The following is a 17605-nucleotide window of genomic DNA, read 5'->3' as shown; positions in this document are numbered from 1 at the left end:
ATTCACAAGAGCCGACGTAAAAAAGTTGGAAACAAAAAAAAAATAATGCGTGCAAGCAGAATGGGCCGTTCTGCTTGCAGATCCACCCAAACGCAAAACATTTTCTACCTGGTATTAACTAATATATTAACAAACGATGATCCACTCAAACGCGAAGAAGAGGATAATATTAACTAACATATTAATAGATCAATACATACATTTATTTTCAACATATTAACTAATATATTAATAAAGGATTTTCTAAACTAACCTCAAACGCAAACTCAATGTAATCGGTCAAAAACTCAAGAACCACTCAAACGTGCAAACATACACTTAGATGCAGTACACTCAAACAAAATCTTAACTCAGAAAACTCGAATGGCACATACACTCAAAGCTCTCTTGTTTAAATATTAACGCGTGCGCGAATAAAATTTGAAATTTGTAGGATCTCGGAGGGACCGATGTAAAAAAGAAAATCTACGTCAAATATAGCTTATATCCGATATAGATTTGCTTTTTTATGTCGGTCCTTATGAGGTCCGACGTAAAAAAGTTAGACTTACACTAGTACATAATACACTTTTTACGTCGGCCATTTTAGGGGTTTTTATGTCAGAAAAACTTTCGACGTTGAAGCGGTAGACGTAAATTTACGTCGGGGCACGAAAACCGACGTAAATTTACGTCGGACATGCCAAGGTCCGACGTAAAAAAGTTATAAAAAAATTTTAAAAAAAAATTGAGTGCATGGAGAACGGCCCGTTCTGCTGCAGATCCACCCACGCGCAAAACATTTTCTACCTGTGAAGAAACGAGAGGGTGCAGACCCAGCTTCACGCCAACATGCTATTGAAGAAAAGAACAAGTAGTAGTGAAGATGGAAAGTAGACAGGGAAAATGAAATGAAAAATACATACAAAAGGGAACTTGTACATGGGAAAAGGAAATGTGACCTTTCTCTTGTTGCCATGCATCTACAATGTTGGTGTGTATGAAGAAAAAAGCACCTCTCTTCCACAGCTTTCGAAGGCTTGAAGCCCGTTTCAGCGGAGAGCATCTGGCACCTCTCTTCCACAGCTTAGCATCTGGCACCTCTACCCACACTAGTACAAAAGAGGTGTACTATGTTGGACATTTTCAGCTTTTTACGTCAGAAAACATATCAACGTAGAAGCGGGAGACGTAAATTTTACCTCGGATCTGCAAAACCGACGTAAATTTACGTCGGACATTACGACATCCGACGTAAAAAAGTAGGAAAAAAAATAAATAAAAAAAACATAAAAATGCCAGCAGAACGGCCCGTTCTGCTTGTAGAACAGGTCGTTCTGCTTGGAGAACGGGTCATTCTGCTTGCAGAACAAGCCATTCAGCTTCGTATAACAACCCAAAAGAAAACGCTCACTACCTATACAAATAGAACAACCAAAAAATCAAATAAAACAGATAGCCAGAGTAGCAATGCGAAGTAAAAAAGTGCTAACGAAACCTTGATTCATACCCGAGGAGCAGCAACAATGTGCTAATGAGTAACAAAGAGTTCATCCCTCTGCAAAAGACAAAAAAATGATTCAGTAACAAAGGAGAGGGAGAGGGTTTAGAGAGAAAAAAATGAAAAGTGATGAAGAGTGAATGCGCGCGGTGTGCCTCGTGCTCTCTTATTCAAATTTGCGTCATTTTTTACGTCAGACACAACGCACCTCCGACGTAGATTGGACTTTTTACGTCAGACCCTACCAGGTCCGACGTAAAAAAGGATGCAAAAATTACAAAAATGCCACCGCGTTTTTTTTTACGTCGGATTTTCGTATTTTTGACGTAAAAGGGGTGACGTAATATGTTAATTTTCCACTAGTGCCAGTTAATCCCAAAGGAAGCTTCTGTGAGAGAGCTACCGAAATGGTTCTTTAAGCGGGAAAATTTGGAGAACATTTTTTACGCCGGGTACAGTAAACTCCGACGTAAAATTTAAAATTTACGTTGGTCATTAAATACGTCCGACGTAGATTTTACATTTTACGTCGGACCCTATTAAGTCCGACGTACAAAAGTTCACAAAATTTACAAAAATGCCACCGCGTCCTATCTACGTTGTTTTTTGTTTTGACCGACGTAAAAATAGTGACGTAAAAGACTATTTTTCTACCAGTGTTAATTACAAAAATGTTACCGCATTTTTTTAATGTTGAATTTTCTTTTGTCCAACGAGAATACAGTAACGTAAATTACACTTTTTCTACTATGGTGGTTGGTTGCAGGCCGGGACACGTGCGACCTACGAGTGGCGAATGGGCATACATATAAGACACATTAGCAGCACCTTTGCACATGGCTTGTGGCACAATTAACACGCCATGCGTCGAGCTATAGCTACAATGGTCATGCAAGGCTCGCGTGTGTGTGAGAGAGACAGCATGCAAGTTTTTTCTTTTGCTGACTCGGTTTTCCCCAAACGTGTCTCATCCTCCGGACTCCCACGTGACTCATACCTAATTGCCATGTGCACTCTCCTACGTACATCAATAATCTCATTGCCTATCTGCTACTGCTCCTCAGTCCTTAGCCCACCTTATTACGTACATTAGTGATAAAGACAACGTTGTATCATCATTAATCATATGTAAATTAATCTAACTTAATTTCTGCTATGTCCCATATTCGCATTTTATTTTATGAATAAAAGAAACTGATTGAAAAGGAAAATCTAACTAAAAGTATTTACAGTTAATTAGTTTGTTCAACAAAAATAACACGGTTCTTTAAAAAAAAGTTTAAATAAATAAAAATTGTTAAAATAATAATAATAATATTAAAATTTATATCATTTAATAAAATACTTGTTACTTTGGCACACTAATTATTTGTTAATAGTTAATTTTTACTTTTTTTTTTTTTTTCGTTCCTAGAGTATTCACCGCCGATAACAGTGACTAATCTCCTCGTTACGTTGGAGACACCTCAAAAGATGGGATAACTGGCCCCAAGATTTAACGCGACTGCATACACAAGGTCAGGGTTCGTGGATCAGCATCTACCACTAAACCACACGCGGGGTTAGTTAATTTTTTACTTTATTTAAATATCCTGACAAATACTGATGCGTAAATCATAATTTGGGTGATATTGGTAAAATCGCCTAGAAAGATGAACAAGTAAAATCAACAAGTCTCCACTTTTTGGGACCATTTTTCTAATTCGATAGTTACAATTACAACACCACTCCTAATGCCCTAAATGGATCTGCTGGCGCCTACATATCCTATTGGCTATTATATATGTATATACTATTTAAACCTCTTAGCACGAGACCAATCCTAGGTACTTAGTTTTCCTGAACCATAGATTCATTGAGTTAAATAAAGCTTTATGCAACATATTAGTATAATGACATTATTATTATTACTAGCTAGCTTGTGGCTAACAAATTAAGAATGTATATACTATGAGTATTATAGTTTAGTAGAATTGCGGAAGGATAAAACTTTGAAGGTACACAACTGACAAAGCAGAGCCGCTTAGATTGCTCGCACATGTAATCACGTACATTGCATGTGATGAGCCGCTATTAGAATTTAGATACATTGTATTCAGAGTATGTGACTTTAATTTAACTAACCCACCTTTGTCGCCCTATGCAACTTTATTATAGATTTATCGTCATTTTTAACTTTTCTTCCCCAGCTTCAACCCAAACCCATAAACAATTCATGAAAATGTTTTCATTCATATTTTAATTATCTCTTCAAATTTGCTTAATAGAAATAATTTTTTATTTCGCATTAATATATATATCCTAAAGTTTAATTATAAGATTAAGTTCTTCTATCTCTTTCCCATTTCTTTATATCCTTTTCTCAGGCCATCTCTTTCTTAGACTTGTTATCCATTAGGAGAAAAATGTAATGGGTCATTATTTCAATTCTCTTGCCTATTTAAATTTAAATATTTCCTAATTCATAAACTATTTTCAAAAAATGCAAAAAAAAAAATAAAAATCATCATGCCTAATATTTTGTTTTGCATCTAAAGGTTTTATATTGGGTTAGTCTAACTATAAATAAATTAAGACGATATACTGATCGATATTCACATTTATGGCATAATTTTATTTCAATCTCTACTACAATTAGTTTCATCGATTTATTTCTATTTAAGTTCCATCCTCTTTCTTTCCTTTTTTTTTATTTAAAAAATGATGTAGAGAGTTATCCTTTTCCTAATCACTATAATGCTGAGAACATCTGGTGATAACTGAAGTGGGTTTGTTCGTCTTAGATTATAGAATTTATAAATAATATACTATTTTCAGCATTTGGTTTAAACGGAAACGACAAAACATGGTAGTGTGCCAATGCGCTGATTGTCGGGAAACAGATAAAATATTATGGCTTTTGAACAAAATTCTCCACATCGATCCACGTTCGTTGCCGTTGGTATAACTCAGAACAAGGTTGTCTTTCTCCATGTCTGTTTTGTACTACTGTCTATAAATTAGAAAATTAAATAGGAAAAATAATAGTACTGAAAATTAAATTTTGCCGACAATGCTCGAGGCACGGACGAATTCTAAAACAATGCTTATTTTGATTTTTTTTTCTTTCTTTTTGACATCTGATTAACAAGAAGTTAAAAACAGACATTATCTTCTGAAAATAAGCTTCAGCATTTTATGTTTAGGTGCATGAGCCAGCGTTTACTAAGGGAATTAAAAAAGGGTTGGAGATAGAATTTGAAGCAAGGTTTAATTAACAGCAAATTAATGAAATTCCCAGTATATTTGGCCTTATATAGCAACAGTTTTTCAGTATTCTTTGTGAGTGTGAAATAAGTTTTATATCGATTAAATTTAAATATATTAAATAATATATAATTAAATAATTCATATTTATTTAATATCTTGACGATTAAAGATGATGGTTTAATTAGGTGACTAATTAGAATAAATATTAATCAATAAAATTAATGATGAATTTAAGAGTGAAATCCTGAAAGAGTATGAAATTGACATGATATCCAAAAGTAGATCATACCTTGTATGTCTTCTTAGAGTGTGGATGACATGTCTTGCTTTTTTCTAGAGTGTCAAGGTCGTATTTTATTGATGTGTAATAATAATACAAGTAGGTCGCAACTGGATATTTATGAATAGAAAAAATATTTCTTAATTAAGGAGGAAACTTGTGAAAAAAATTCATTTATTTAATACTTTAAAATTTAGATTATACTGTAATGTGAAACTTATTTATATAATTTACTTACAATCAATTAATAAAGTATTATCAAGTGTTTAACCGATCCAACACTCTTAACATATTATATGGATATAAACAGATAATTGTTAATTTGCTAACTATTAATTAACTAATAAGTCAACTTTTAGATGGTTGAGTTCAAATAGTTCTTGGGCATCGTGCATCATCGCAATCTCGCATATATTATATGGCTATCCCTATAGAAAGGTCATTTAATAAATGTGACATACAAGTTTATATTATCTCTCATGCTGGATTAGTTTAGCATCTGATTCTGATTATAGATTTCTATCATGCTGGATTTACTTCGCCAATGTACTTTTATATTAAGACAGTGACTCACTTGTACCTAGGCTGCATTTTCTATATATAAGAGGCTATTGTCATATATTGTTATTTTACAAGTTTTCATCATGCTCATTTAAATGCTAAGGGTATTTTTCTTTTCCAAACACCTTTTCCGGTCCTTTACCAAAAATAAAATAAATACATTTCCATTTGCTTGCGTTTGAATTAATATCTTCATCTCCCGCTTTAAAAACAATTCACATAAGTCTTTAAACAAAAACACTAAATTATGAATTTATTTGAATAAATATTTTTAAAAGTACTTTTATAAAAAGGAAAAAAAATAAGTTTATCTATTAGATAAAATTAACTTATACATAAATTAAAAATATATTTATAAAAAAAAGTTGCGAGTAAAAAATTTTACAAAACAATTTATAAGAATTTTTTCTTCTTCTAAAAGTGTTTCATCCTACCTCATTATAGCATTCCAACAAATTAATAGTCGTTCCGTGAACTATCAATGAGTAAATTAAAACATTAGTGGTGAAGAACGAAGATAAACTCTTACATATTTAATAATTAGTCGATCTATTTAAGTTACTATCTTTCAATAGCTGAGTTTATAGTTGGCTAATCTATTAAACCATTATCAAAGCAATTTAGGCTAAGTTATTTCATTTATAGGGGGTGGCTACTTCCAATATTCAAATTCTTCCCTTAATTATTTCCTTTTACTTAAGAAAATCGAATTAAGAGTTAGTGTTTATTTTTTTTCACTTCATTGTTATAATAAGATCATTTCAATGAAGTTTAAGTTTAGAAGAACAACAAGAAAAAAAAAAAAGCTAAATTACGCGCGCTAACAATTTATAATAACAAAAACATTCTGAAATTTTGTGAAATTGTACATAATTCTCTCACTTTTTTAATATTTACAACATTTTTTAATAGAGGATACAATGTGTGTAATATTTCTCACTTAGAAATAATTAATATTTATAACAATATATAAAAAGGGATACACCATTTTAGTGTTCACTTTTTAAAAGGTAATTATATCTCTATCTCACATTTTAATATTTTTCTATTAGTGTTTCTCTTAAAGATGAAATAGAATAAAGATGTATGAGAAATATTTATTTCATTAATAATAAATATTCGCTATTTTTTTTTTATCATGAAGACACAAAATACTTTTCTCCATGCTAGTAACATATAAAGAGTGTCAATGTAGTGACGAATCTATAAATTTTATGTAATAAAATAATACTTTTACATAAATTTATAAAATTTAACATATACCTTCACATTTTTTTTAAATATAAATATACATCAAATTACTCTTTATGAGGTTTTATATTTTAAAAACATTGAATAATTGTCTTATTTTTAACATTTTAAAAAACATCTCTCTCTCTATATATATATATAACTAAATAATCACTTAACCATTCATATCTCATATCAACATTAATTATTTTTCTTTTTAAAAAAAAATAACATAATAAGAGCTTGGCCTGCATCATCACTCCTAAAGATTTTTACTAACTTAATTATAATTAATATTTTCTTCGTTCTATAATAAGTATCATTTTAATCTATTTTTCAAATTAAGAAATATAAATAAAAAAGAAATAATTAATACTTTATTGAAAAGTTAACACATATTTTTTTCTTCAAGTAGAACACTTGAAAAAAAAACTTCAAAACATTAATATATTAATTTTGATATGCGTTTTACAAAATAAAAATACAAAAAAGTGAGACATTCACTTTTTTACAAACAAGTGTGAACATATTATCATATTATACATATAACAAACTAAATATAAAAATAACTAGTGGGGAAATGCTCCCACTATCTTAAACGTGAATTTATCTGTGTTGGTGTAATATTTTTTCAAATAATTAAAAAAAATAAGTTAAATATAGAGGTAGTAAAAATATGAGAAAAAAAAATGGAGTTTGTCTATAATCTTGGGAAACTTATTTACTTAAAAGTTTACTTAAAAGACTTATTTACTACTAAACGTGTGAATTAATTAGTGATTTACCTAGGATCGTGTCTAACAAAAGATATCTATATATGATTTCCCTTAAAAAAAATAGAGGAAATTTTTTTTAAAAAAATATTATTTAACTTTTACTCACGGTCACAACAACTACCTTTCCTACACCCTTTATTAATAAATGAAAAATCGAAACATTAGTGTTTATTTTTCCTTTTTCTTCATTAGAAGAACATGTCATATATATCAGAAAAAATTGTTTGTTGTAAGACAATTTATTTAACGATAAATATCGTGTTTCGTCTATGTCATTTGCAAAAAAATAAAATAAAATAGGCTAGTGACAACACAACTACAATATTGTGAATGTGATTAACTTGTAACACAATTAAGCGGAAATACCTGTGTTTGAAAGAAAAAAATATAAGAAAAAGTAGCCAAATTAAGTAATTGATCACGAGGACAGAAACATTAAAGGGGTCCTAAAAAAGTGGGAGAATTTTGGGGATTTTCAAATGATATTCACCGAATAGAAAATATTGAAAAGCGGAAACTCGGATATTTTTTATAAGGAAGGTTTTGGCATTCTTTGATTTTCATTGATATGGTCTTGGACTCACTTTATCTGAGTACACCCTCCTATGCCATCCCTTTGTTTTGTCTTATGTGCCCTCTTTCTCTCTATAAATAAGCCTCAATGTCCTATCCTCACACTCCCCTAACTACATTAAACTCTTATTTTCCCATTCTCTCTGCTCAATTTTATCACGACACAACGCATGGAACCTCCCTCGTCTTCCAGATTCAATTATCACGAGGTGGGTCATTGCATATTTCTCCATCTTTATCTTACTCTTTTATTTTAATGAAACTTGCATACATGTTTTCTCTTGCATTTTTTCTTAGTGTCCTGGTTTCTACAGGGTTTAGCTATTGGTTTAACGTTTAAGGATTCATAATTCATTGAATTCTTTATTATTTTCTTTTACTTGTTTGTTCTTTTCAAGTGGATTAACGTTGGAAGGAACGAAGGGGTGAGACAAGTGTTTTATTGTTTTATTGTTTTTAGTTTTACAGTTTTTATTAGATCATGTATGTATGATACATAAGGTTTCTTTTTCTTTCGTACATGAATTGAGTTTAGTTTTTCACTGCTATTCCTTCTTCTTGTGGATAGAATGTATCGTATTTCGTGTTCGTTGAACCCTCTTGCAAGAAGGAGACATATCACGGAAAATTTGTGGAGACGAATTCTTCCGCATTAATTTTCAGGGCCCAATGTCAACATTTTTTTTTTGCTTAAAGATAATTAATATTTTATTCTTGATTTATTTTGTATACAAATATCTTTAATAATAAGGAAAGATCCGTTTTAAATATTTTCTTTCCTTCTTTTACAAGGAAAGATCTATCTTTGACCCTTCTTTCGTAATTTGCTTCTCCATTATTATTAAACCTTAAATACTCGTATTTTAGCCGTTTCAAAAACATTCATTTCTAAACCAATAAAACATATGAATTTTAATTTTTTTTCCTCAGGCGATTGTTGAGATTTTTTTAGTTCTCTTCCAAACCCCATGCAAATGGGAATCTATGATCCATGATCTATGATAATTATTCAAAAGCAAGGCCGGTGTAAAGTCTCGCTTTTCAAGGCCAAAGGGTTGATTCTTTTGTGTACACACTACACACCAAAGTTGTCGTTTTCTTTTCTAGTTAAACTTGACATGTATATATCACAGTATTAGTTCGTTCAAAGTTCAATATTCTTCTAAAAAATCACACTTTAAGAAAGTCACAGTCAATTATCACGGTGTGCATGAGAGACACATGCGAGATCGCCGAATGTTATACTAGAAGTTAGTTGTAGTACCTTGACTTCACCTTCATCACAATTTTTTTAATTATTAAAAAAAATTCAAGTCCCGTATCAACTAAAAATTAGACAATTAAGTAATATATAAGTTGAAAATAACTTTTACATTATAAACTGGTTTTCTAGGGTTGAATTAGACTTAAATTTACTATTCAAATATGATATTAAAAAAATTTAAATTTCATATCGACCAGAGATTAGACAATTAAATAGTATATAAGTAGAAAATAATATTCGCCTTACAAGTTGATTTTATAAGGTTAAGTTAGACTTATATTATCGATTCTAAAATGAATAACAAATAAAATTAGACAATATAAAAAAAAAAAAAGAATTCTAAATTGAGACGATATTTTAACTTGTTTATTTCCTTTTGCAGAATTATGATGAGTTGAGGCAAAAGCTTTTGGTAATGACAGGGGAACTGGAGACAATGAAGAACGTTCAGAGGGAACTGCTGAATCTGCTGGATATGGCTTATAAAGAGAGAGATGAAGCGAAAGAAAAGCTTGAAAAACTAAAAAATTTCACAGCCCAAAATATCGTTACTAATTCAACGGTGATTCCTCAACCAACGAAAGCAAACTCGAGCATCACGGAATCCAACAGCCCCTCGCATGATTCCCTTCTGGAGGCAGTTTCTCCGGTGGAATTCCCCAACGTTGTGGACTCCCAAAACAGGTGTTACCTAAACCAGAACAATAACCCTTTGGTTCATCGCGCACGTGTGTCGTCTCAGAATCCCACGTGCGATTTTGGGACCCAAGTGATCGAATGCATTGCCAGGGGAAAAGTCTTGCCGCGCCAGGGTGAGCTTCTCAAGACCGTCATGGACGCCGGCCCATTGCTAAAGACACTCCTCGTGGCGGGCCCACTTCCCACGTGGCGAAACCCCCCTCCGGCCCAGGCCATTAGCATTCCTCCCCTCAAAGTTCAAAACTTTGGGTCTTCCAATAATTTTAATCCGCTTCAGAGTGTTGCTGTTGCCAACAATGCATTGCAGCCGATTCAAAATGCTACTTGCAAGAACCTTGCTCCATCGAGGTTTCAACAAAGCCATCAGTACTTTTTATCTAATTAATCAATTCCAATGTAAATGGAGTTAGAATTATTATTGTTAGTGTAAATGGCATACGTGGTGGCTTTGATTCAATTATCATGCTCACATTTTTTTATTTATCAAACTTAATTAGTTGCAAGTTTTGATTCAGGTTACCCATTCCCCTTTGATTTTTTTCTTATAATTTTTTACAGACATAAGAATCCTGTTGTTTCGTTCCTCGTGTTTCAACAAACCAAACGTTCAGTTCTAGTCAAAGAAGTGGCAATAATGAAGTGATTAATCGTATAATATCATTTGAGAATTTGCACGAGTTATTGCTTATCGCTTTTAAATATAGATTGTCGAGATGCAAACAAAGTTTCATTTCGTTCAAATAAGAGAATTATATACAATTATCTTTATTAGTAGAGAGACTTTTTGAGTAGTATTAAAAGTAAAATTGTAAGGGTTGAGCTCAAAACTGATAATATTTTAGTAATGTGGAGACATGTGTATGTATTGTGTATGTATGTGATAATCAGAATCACGTCAACATAGGTATGATCGAAAGGGAAAAATTGTTGACGATATAGCAGCAGATACAATGCGAAATCCTTGACATAATCTCCAACAATGTGTCTTGCTTTGGTTTGGTCGTCCAATTGGGCAATATAAGGTGGGAAATGGGATAACTGAAATCCCTTAGAAAGTGTGGTTAGAATGAAAATAGAGGGTAGAGACGTTTGGTTAGTTTTTGCAACATACATGTTGTTGGTTGTAGTGAGTTTGTGCTGCAATCTAATAGCGCGTGTATTGTGTGGTAGATTGAACCGTTCAAACCCTGGTAGGAACGGGGTTGAAGAGGAAATAATTCCTGATGAGTACTCGATGGAGATTACAAGTGGTAACATAGTGATAAACTCTCTTCCGGTTTTTCAGATTAAGAAAGGGGAAGAGATGGCGGTTAACGTGGAGTGTGCGATTTGTTTGGGGGAATTTGAAGAAGGGGAATGGATAAAGCTTCTACCGAATTGCACACACGGCTTCCACGTGTCATGCATTGACACGTGGTTTCGGTCTCATTCAAATTGCCCCCTTTGCAGATCTTGTGTGGCTCATTACACAGATTCTTGTGAGAGGGAAGAGTCGGAAGAATTTTCCACGGGAACTGATGCGCATTTCCAATCTGTTCCTTCTGAAATCTCTCCAAATTTGGAGATTGTACACCACCACTGTCCTCATTAATTCATTTCTCTTACCAGTCATGCCCAAATCCCAATCCTTTTGCATATATTCATCTCAAATTTTATCTCATAAAACTAGACTCATCATTATTTGAATATCAAAAATCAATAAATCTTTTTTGTATGAAGGATATATATTTTTAAAATTTAATGGTTATACACTATCCATATAAAATACTCTTGCACAATGTGCCGAAGTTATAAGTTGTAATTAAATTTTAAATGAACATATTCTTGCATAGTATTAAAATTACTATAGTTTGAATCACCATAATTACAGCTGTTAGCTTAGTTTTACCAGTGATAAATCCTATAACATGGATTTGTTGTTTACTTGTTCAGTCGGGAACTTTGGAAATTTTTGTAAAGGATTAAATAAGTTTTTACTTCTTAACTCTTTAAAAATTTGGCTTTCAATTTCTTTTATATATTTTTTTTTACCAATTTTTAGTTCTTTATTAATTTTTTGTTTTATAAAATTAAATCGTCTTTATTAATTGATAATATATATTAATAAATCATGACTAATTCGATTATTTAGTAAATGTCTAACATATAACATATAATGATTTACAATAAGAGATTATTTTTTAAAAATAAAAGACATTATTAAAATAAATAGTCACTCATAATTATATGAATAAATAATAAAATTATACTATTATGTGATTTGACATTTATTAAATAATAATATAAAAATTAATAATTAAGTTAATCTTTTATTAATATTCTTCATCACTTGACGAATAAAAGTAATTTTCATCAAAGACTAATTTATATAACAAAAAAAATTAATAAAAGATTAAAGATTGATAAAAAAAATAAAAATTGAATTGTTAAAAGTTGATGGAGTAAACACTTATTCAGCCTTTTTTAAAGTAATCGAATGGGAGGCGGAGGAGTACCGGATAATATCTGGTCTAAGCAGCCAGTTTGGGAATCCACCATAAATACGTTGAGAGTAGGGTTACGAGTTATGGCCATAATTGATTGATGCTTGACGGAATGGAGACGTGAAGGGAACAGCTATATACTCTTGTCAATTTCCCTGATCTTCTATTTTAAGCCTATTCTACGCATTCTGCCTGACATTACGATATTATGATCACCATCCATGGCTTTAAGAACCATGATACACATATTGGGCTTCCTGATAAGCCCAATTCACAATTTCGAGACCAAAACCCGCAATCTGTTTATAACATCAACAACATTTGAGGGACTGAATTCTTTTAAGTCCAATAATCCCAACATGTGTCAGTGCCAGCTGACCATTTTACCTTGGGCAAACTAACTACACTTCATGTGCCATATACTCAAACATGAAACACCAATACATAGATTTAGGTTTCCTTCAATTTTTTTTACAGAAAAATAACAGATGTTTCAAAATGTCTTCCAACAAAACAAATGTGATCATTTCATCAAAATAAATCATGTATACACTAAATTGAACCAACAAAATCTAGAAGCTGATTAATCTCCTGTTGCTTTTACAACTCACGAAGTATATATGAAGCTTAAAAAATTAGATTTAACTACCCTTTTAGCCCTTATAATTAAAAGCATTCCACTTGAATTTTTATACATACCATTTCTATTCCTTTTTAATTTCTATCTATATGTGTCAGTGCCAGCTGACCATTTTACCTTGGGCAAACTAACTACACTTCATGTGCCATATACTCAAACATGAAACACCAATACATAGATTTAGGTTTCCTTCAATTTTTTTTACAGAAAAATAACAGATGTTTCAAAATGTCTTCCAACAAAACAAATGTGATCATTTCATCAAAATAAATCATGTATACACTAAATTGAACCAACAAAATCTAGAAGCTGATTAATCTCCTGTTGCTTTTACAACTCACGAAGTATATATGAAGCTTAAAAAATTAGATTTAACTACCCTTTTAGCCCTTATAATTAAAAGCATTCCACTTGAATTTTTATACATACCATTTCTATTCCTTTTTAATTTCTATCTATAGGTGTCAGTGCCAGCTGACCATTTTACCTTGGGCAAACTAACTACACTTCATGTGCCATATACTCAAACATGAAACACCAATACATAGATTTAGGTTTCCTTCAATTTTTTTTACAGAAAAATAACAGATGTTTCAAAATGTCTTCCAACAAAACAAATGTGATCATTTCATCAAAATAAATCATGTATACACTAAATTGAACCAACAAAATCTAGAAGCTGATTAATCTCCTGTTGCTTTTACAACTCACGAAGTATATATGAAGCTTAAAAAATTAGATTTAACTACCCTTTTAGCCCTTATAATTAAAAGCATTCCACTTGAATTTTTATACATACCATTTCTATTCCTTTTTAATTTCTATCTATAGGGACTAAAAGGAAGAATTTATGCAATTATAAGAATTAAATAGAAATAAAATGGCATATATAAAAACTAAAATGAAATATTTTTATTTATAAAGATTAAAAAGTAAAATTCATGAAGCTTAAGAACAAAAAAACGTAATTAAACCTAAAACACATCCAAAATACAAAGCTAACTGCAACCTTGTTATAACCTTCACATAGAATAATTGAAAGAAAAAAAAAGGCAGGATTCTCTAAATATATTAATATTAAATGACTATATGAATAACCTAAAAGTTAATTAAAACTGTCATTTTAAAAAATGTGAATCCATAAAAAATTCTGAATGTGATTCTTTCATATATTTATCATCCAATCTCGTATAAATGCGTTGCATATGTAATGGTGCACAATTAAATTCAGTATGGAATTAGAGGTGACGCGGTACCTCCATCAGTGAAAAAGCTCCTCAAAAATTAGATTGGACAATGCTAACGACTCATTTACTCATCAAATTGTAAATTGTAACAAAAGTAAATTTAATTCCAATTGAACTAAAATACACCAGATAACAATCCGCAAAAATTTAGAACTTAACCTTCAAATGTCTCCCTCAATGATCAACAAAATAAAATCTAAACAGAAATCAACCTTTGGTGAGACCATGTATCAGTTTAGATAATTCCAATCTTGTTGGCCACATCCAGGGCGTCATAATCAGGCGTCAACCTGACATAAGCCTTCTTGGTTCCATCAGGCCTGAAACAGGATAATTAAAATTCAGAATAAATGACATCTGTGGTAAGTATGAATGCAAGTTTTCAATATAAATTTGTTGTTTCATTAGTAAGATATAGCTACTTTTATATATTAAATACATTTCTCATAAGCCACATATTTCAATGTTGCCATGGTCACATCAGCATGCCATGAGCCAACATACATAAGGTATATAATGTATAAGAATAACATAAAGTTGGGAGGGACACTGCAATATCAAATTCTCAGCAAGGATACCATTGCCATCAGCAATCATGAATCATCAGATAAATTCTAAAACAATAACCACATAAATGCTCACCTGATCAAGGTGTTTACTTTCTTGGCCTGAATATCATACATCTTCTTCACTGCATCCTTGATCTTCTTCTTGTCGGCTCTTAAGTCGACAATGAAAACCAAAGTGTTGTTGTCTTCAATCTTCTTCATAGCAGACTCAGTTGTGAGAGGATATTTCAAAATCTGATAGTGGTCAAGCTTATTCCTAGGTGGAGCACTAATGCGTGGGTATTTGGGGTTCCTATCCTTCTTCAATGTCTTTGGCCTGTGGAAGGTAACAGTTGTTCGGATCTTCTTTGCCTTCTTCTTAAAGGTAGCACCTGACTTAACTGCCTTGGCAGTTTTCAAGGCCTGTGCCTTTGGATCAGCCTTCTTCGAACTATCAGCTGCACTAAACACTAGCTCTAGTCACATATCAAATTACATACAAAATAAATCAAGAGCTAGCTAATTCTTAACCAGCATAATCTTCATCATAATGCAGATATTTGCCTGATTCTATTCCAATAGAATGACATTAACTGTACTCAGAAATATAAATCTCAATCGCCACAACATTCATTGAATCCCTAAATTTTTAATTTTTCAAACGGCGAAAATAGGGTTTGAAATGTCGATACCTAGTCAGAAAGTAAATACGAATATTTAACCACTGGTATGCAGTTTTTACATAAGCGAGATTTCGAAATATTAAACAGTACCTTTAGGAGCCATGAGTGGCGAAAGAGAAGAAACCCTAGTTGTTAAATCTTGGCGAAACCCTAAATGAAAAGCAAAACGGAGATAAGGGTCGTGAAATGTAATAAAGTAAACAGAGAGAGGATAGGGGAACAGAGCATGAGCACAACCTGCGCGAGAGAAGCAGAAGCACCAGCCAGGTTTAGGGTTTGGATTGTTAATATATACGGGCTACCTATGAAGTGGTTTCCCTCATGACCCATAGGCCAAGGCCCAGGCCCATTCACAAGCGTTAACATCCAAACCCAAGAGACGATCATGATTATTTTATCGGTCTACTAAAAATATTTGAATACTTGTTTAATTTTATTAGATTTTTTTTTTTGTATGTTTCATTTTCATTAATAATATATTGTTATTTTATTATATATAATCTCAAATAATAGATAATAAAATACATTAATATAATACAATGTGCATCTACTTAGTGATACCAAAAACTTACAAGTTTTAATAAAAAAAGATTTGAATATTTATTTAATTTTTACGAAACATGAGTTTTTTATTTTGTTAGGAAAAATTATAAAATTGGATTGTATGACTTGAAATTTTTCTATGGACTAGGGATCATGTAATAATTTCCCTAAATACACAATTTATTTTATTTTACTTTTTCTTTCACTTAACATAAGAAATTGGATTTAACATCAGAGTGTTTGAGTTGGACAGAACCAATTGACTAATGAAAATAGGCCTTATATATACAGGTTCCTTGTCAACACATGGTTCACATATAAGGTTGGACTCATTTTCATCTCAAGAAACATGTTTTTTGTTTAGACTCTCCATTAGAGGCCAACAGTCAATGATAGATTGACACTTCAAAACATCATCCTTGATCCAATTATATAATTCTCCATAACTTAAAGATGTCATTACTAGTAACCTAACTACGCTAAAAATCAATATATGGATAGGAAAAGGGGAATGCAATGGGTTGAGTGAACATACCTAATAACTTATAAAACTCTTTTCTAACAAACTCCATCGGTTGCCCATCATGAAATACATTTGAAATGGGAAGACTAGAAGCCCTGACTCATTGGAGAAGAAAGTATGCAAAGGAGCTTCAGGAGAGGTTTTTCGAAAAAATGTGTGCACAAAATGCCATGCAACCCCTACTCATAGAGTTAAAGAGAAGTGCATGAGAGGTTGCAAGGGCAATTGAAAAGCCATGAGTGTAAAGAAATTCCCTCCTAAAAAATGATGACCCCCTATGACTCTCACCATTTTGTGTGTAAGCCATGTGTACCCATCCCAATGACTAGTCAGAATAAATTCAACACACATAGTGGTACAAATTTATGCCTTTGATGACCATGATTATACACTAAATTACTAACTCAATAATGGATGAAGATTGTACAAAATTCTAGAATTCTTGGAGGCCATAAAAGAGACTATGAATATGTTTAAAATCCTCATTTTAGGGTAAAGATGGACAAAATACGCTCTTGAATGCTCTTTCTTTGGATAGATGACTAAATTATCTCTAATACATTTTTCAAACTAAAACATTTTTTCCTAAATTTTAACTCTGTTATAAAAGTTAATTCTTTTGTTATATTTAATTACCGCTTACTAACTCTGTTAGTTTCTTGAACAATTAATAGTAAAGTTTCAATTTAGGACTTATTCTTTCTCCCAATTGATTGTTTTCTCTTCTAATTGATTGTTCTCTCTCCTAATTGCCTAACATGGCTCATAATACAAGGGTTTAAATATTTAATATGTTTAAATATTTTGATTTTGGGTTTCATAGGGT

At 31.6% G+C, this 17605-nt stretch overlaps 2 protein-coding genes across 2 annotated transcripts; one reads left to right on the top strand and one right to left on the bottom strand.

The window, feature by feature from the left end:
- Nucleotides 1–8146: 8146 nt before the first annotated feature.
- Nucleotides 8147–10631, top strand: LOC109806720 (uncharacterized). The gene is made up of 2 exons (XM_020369212.3): nt 8147–8358; nt 9796–10631. Exons 1-2 carry the CDS (start codon nt 8320–8322, stop codon nt 10495–10497), a joined length of 741 nt encoding a protein of 246 aa, XP_020224801.2. The 5' UTR covers nt 8147–8319; the 3' UTR covers nt 10498–10631.
- A 3888-nt stretch (nt 10632–14519) lies between these two features.
- Nucleotides 14520–16034, bottom strand: LOC109806378 (large ribosomal subunit protein uL23). The gene is made up of 4 exons (XM_020368761.3): nt 15951–16034; nt 15804–15863; nt 15125–15488; nt 14520–14802 (listed from the first exon to the last, which is right to left on the bottom strand). Exons 2-4 carry the CDS (start codon nt 15814–15816, stop codon nt 14718–14720), a joined length of 462 nt encoding a protein of 153 aa, XP_020224350.1. The 5' UTR covers nt 15817–15863; nt 15951–16034; the 3' UTR covers nt 14520–14717.
- Nucleotides 16035–17605: the final 1571 nt, after the last annotated feature.

The sequence above is a fragment of the Cajanus cajan genome, chromosome 10, assembly GCF_000230855.2.
Source record: "Cajanus cajan strain Asha chromosome 10, NIPB_CcT2T_4, whole genome shotgun sequence".
NCBI lineage: Eukaryota > Viridiplantae > Streptophyta > Magnoliopsida > Fabales > Fabaceae > Cajanus > Cajanus cajan.
The sequence above is the reverse complement of the archived record's forward strand: the minus strand, read 5'-3'. Positions and strand labels throughout refer to the sequence as shown.

What these genes read in the sequence shown, in the direction of transcription:
- LOC109806720 (XM_020369212.3), top strand. Translation starts at nt 8,320, where the DNA reads ATGGAACCTCCCTCGTCTTCCAGATTCAATTATCACGAG. An exon ending in CCAGATTCAATTATCACGAG is followed by an intron (nt 8,359 to 9,795) that starts GTGGGTCATTGC and finishes TTCCTTTTGCAG; the next exon opens with AATTATGATGAGTTGAGGCA.
- LOC109806378 (XM_020368761.3), bottom strand. An exon ending in AAAGTAAACACCTTGATCAG is followed by an intron (nt 14,803 to 15,124) that starts GTGAGCATTTAT and finishes ATCCTGTTTCAG; the next exon opens with GCCTGATGGAACCAAGAAGG.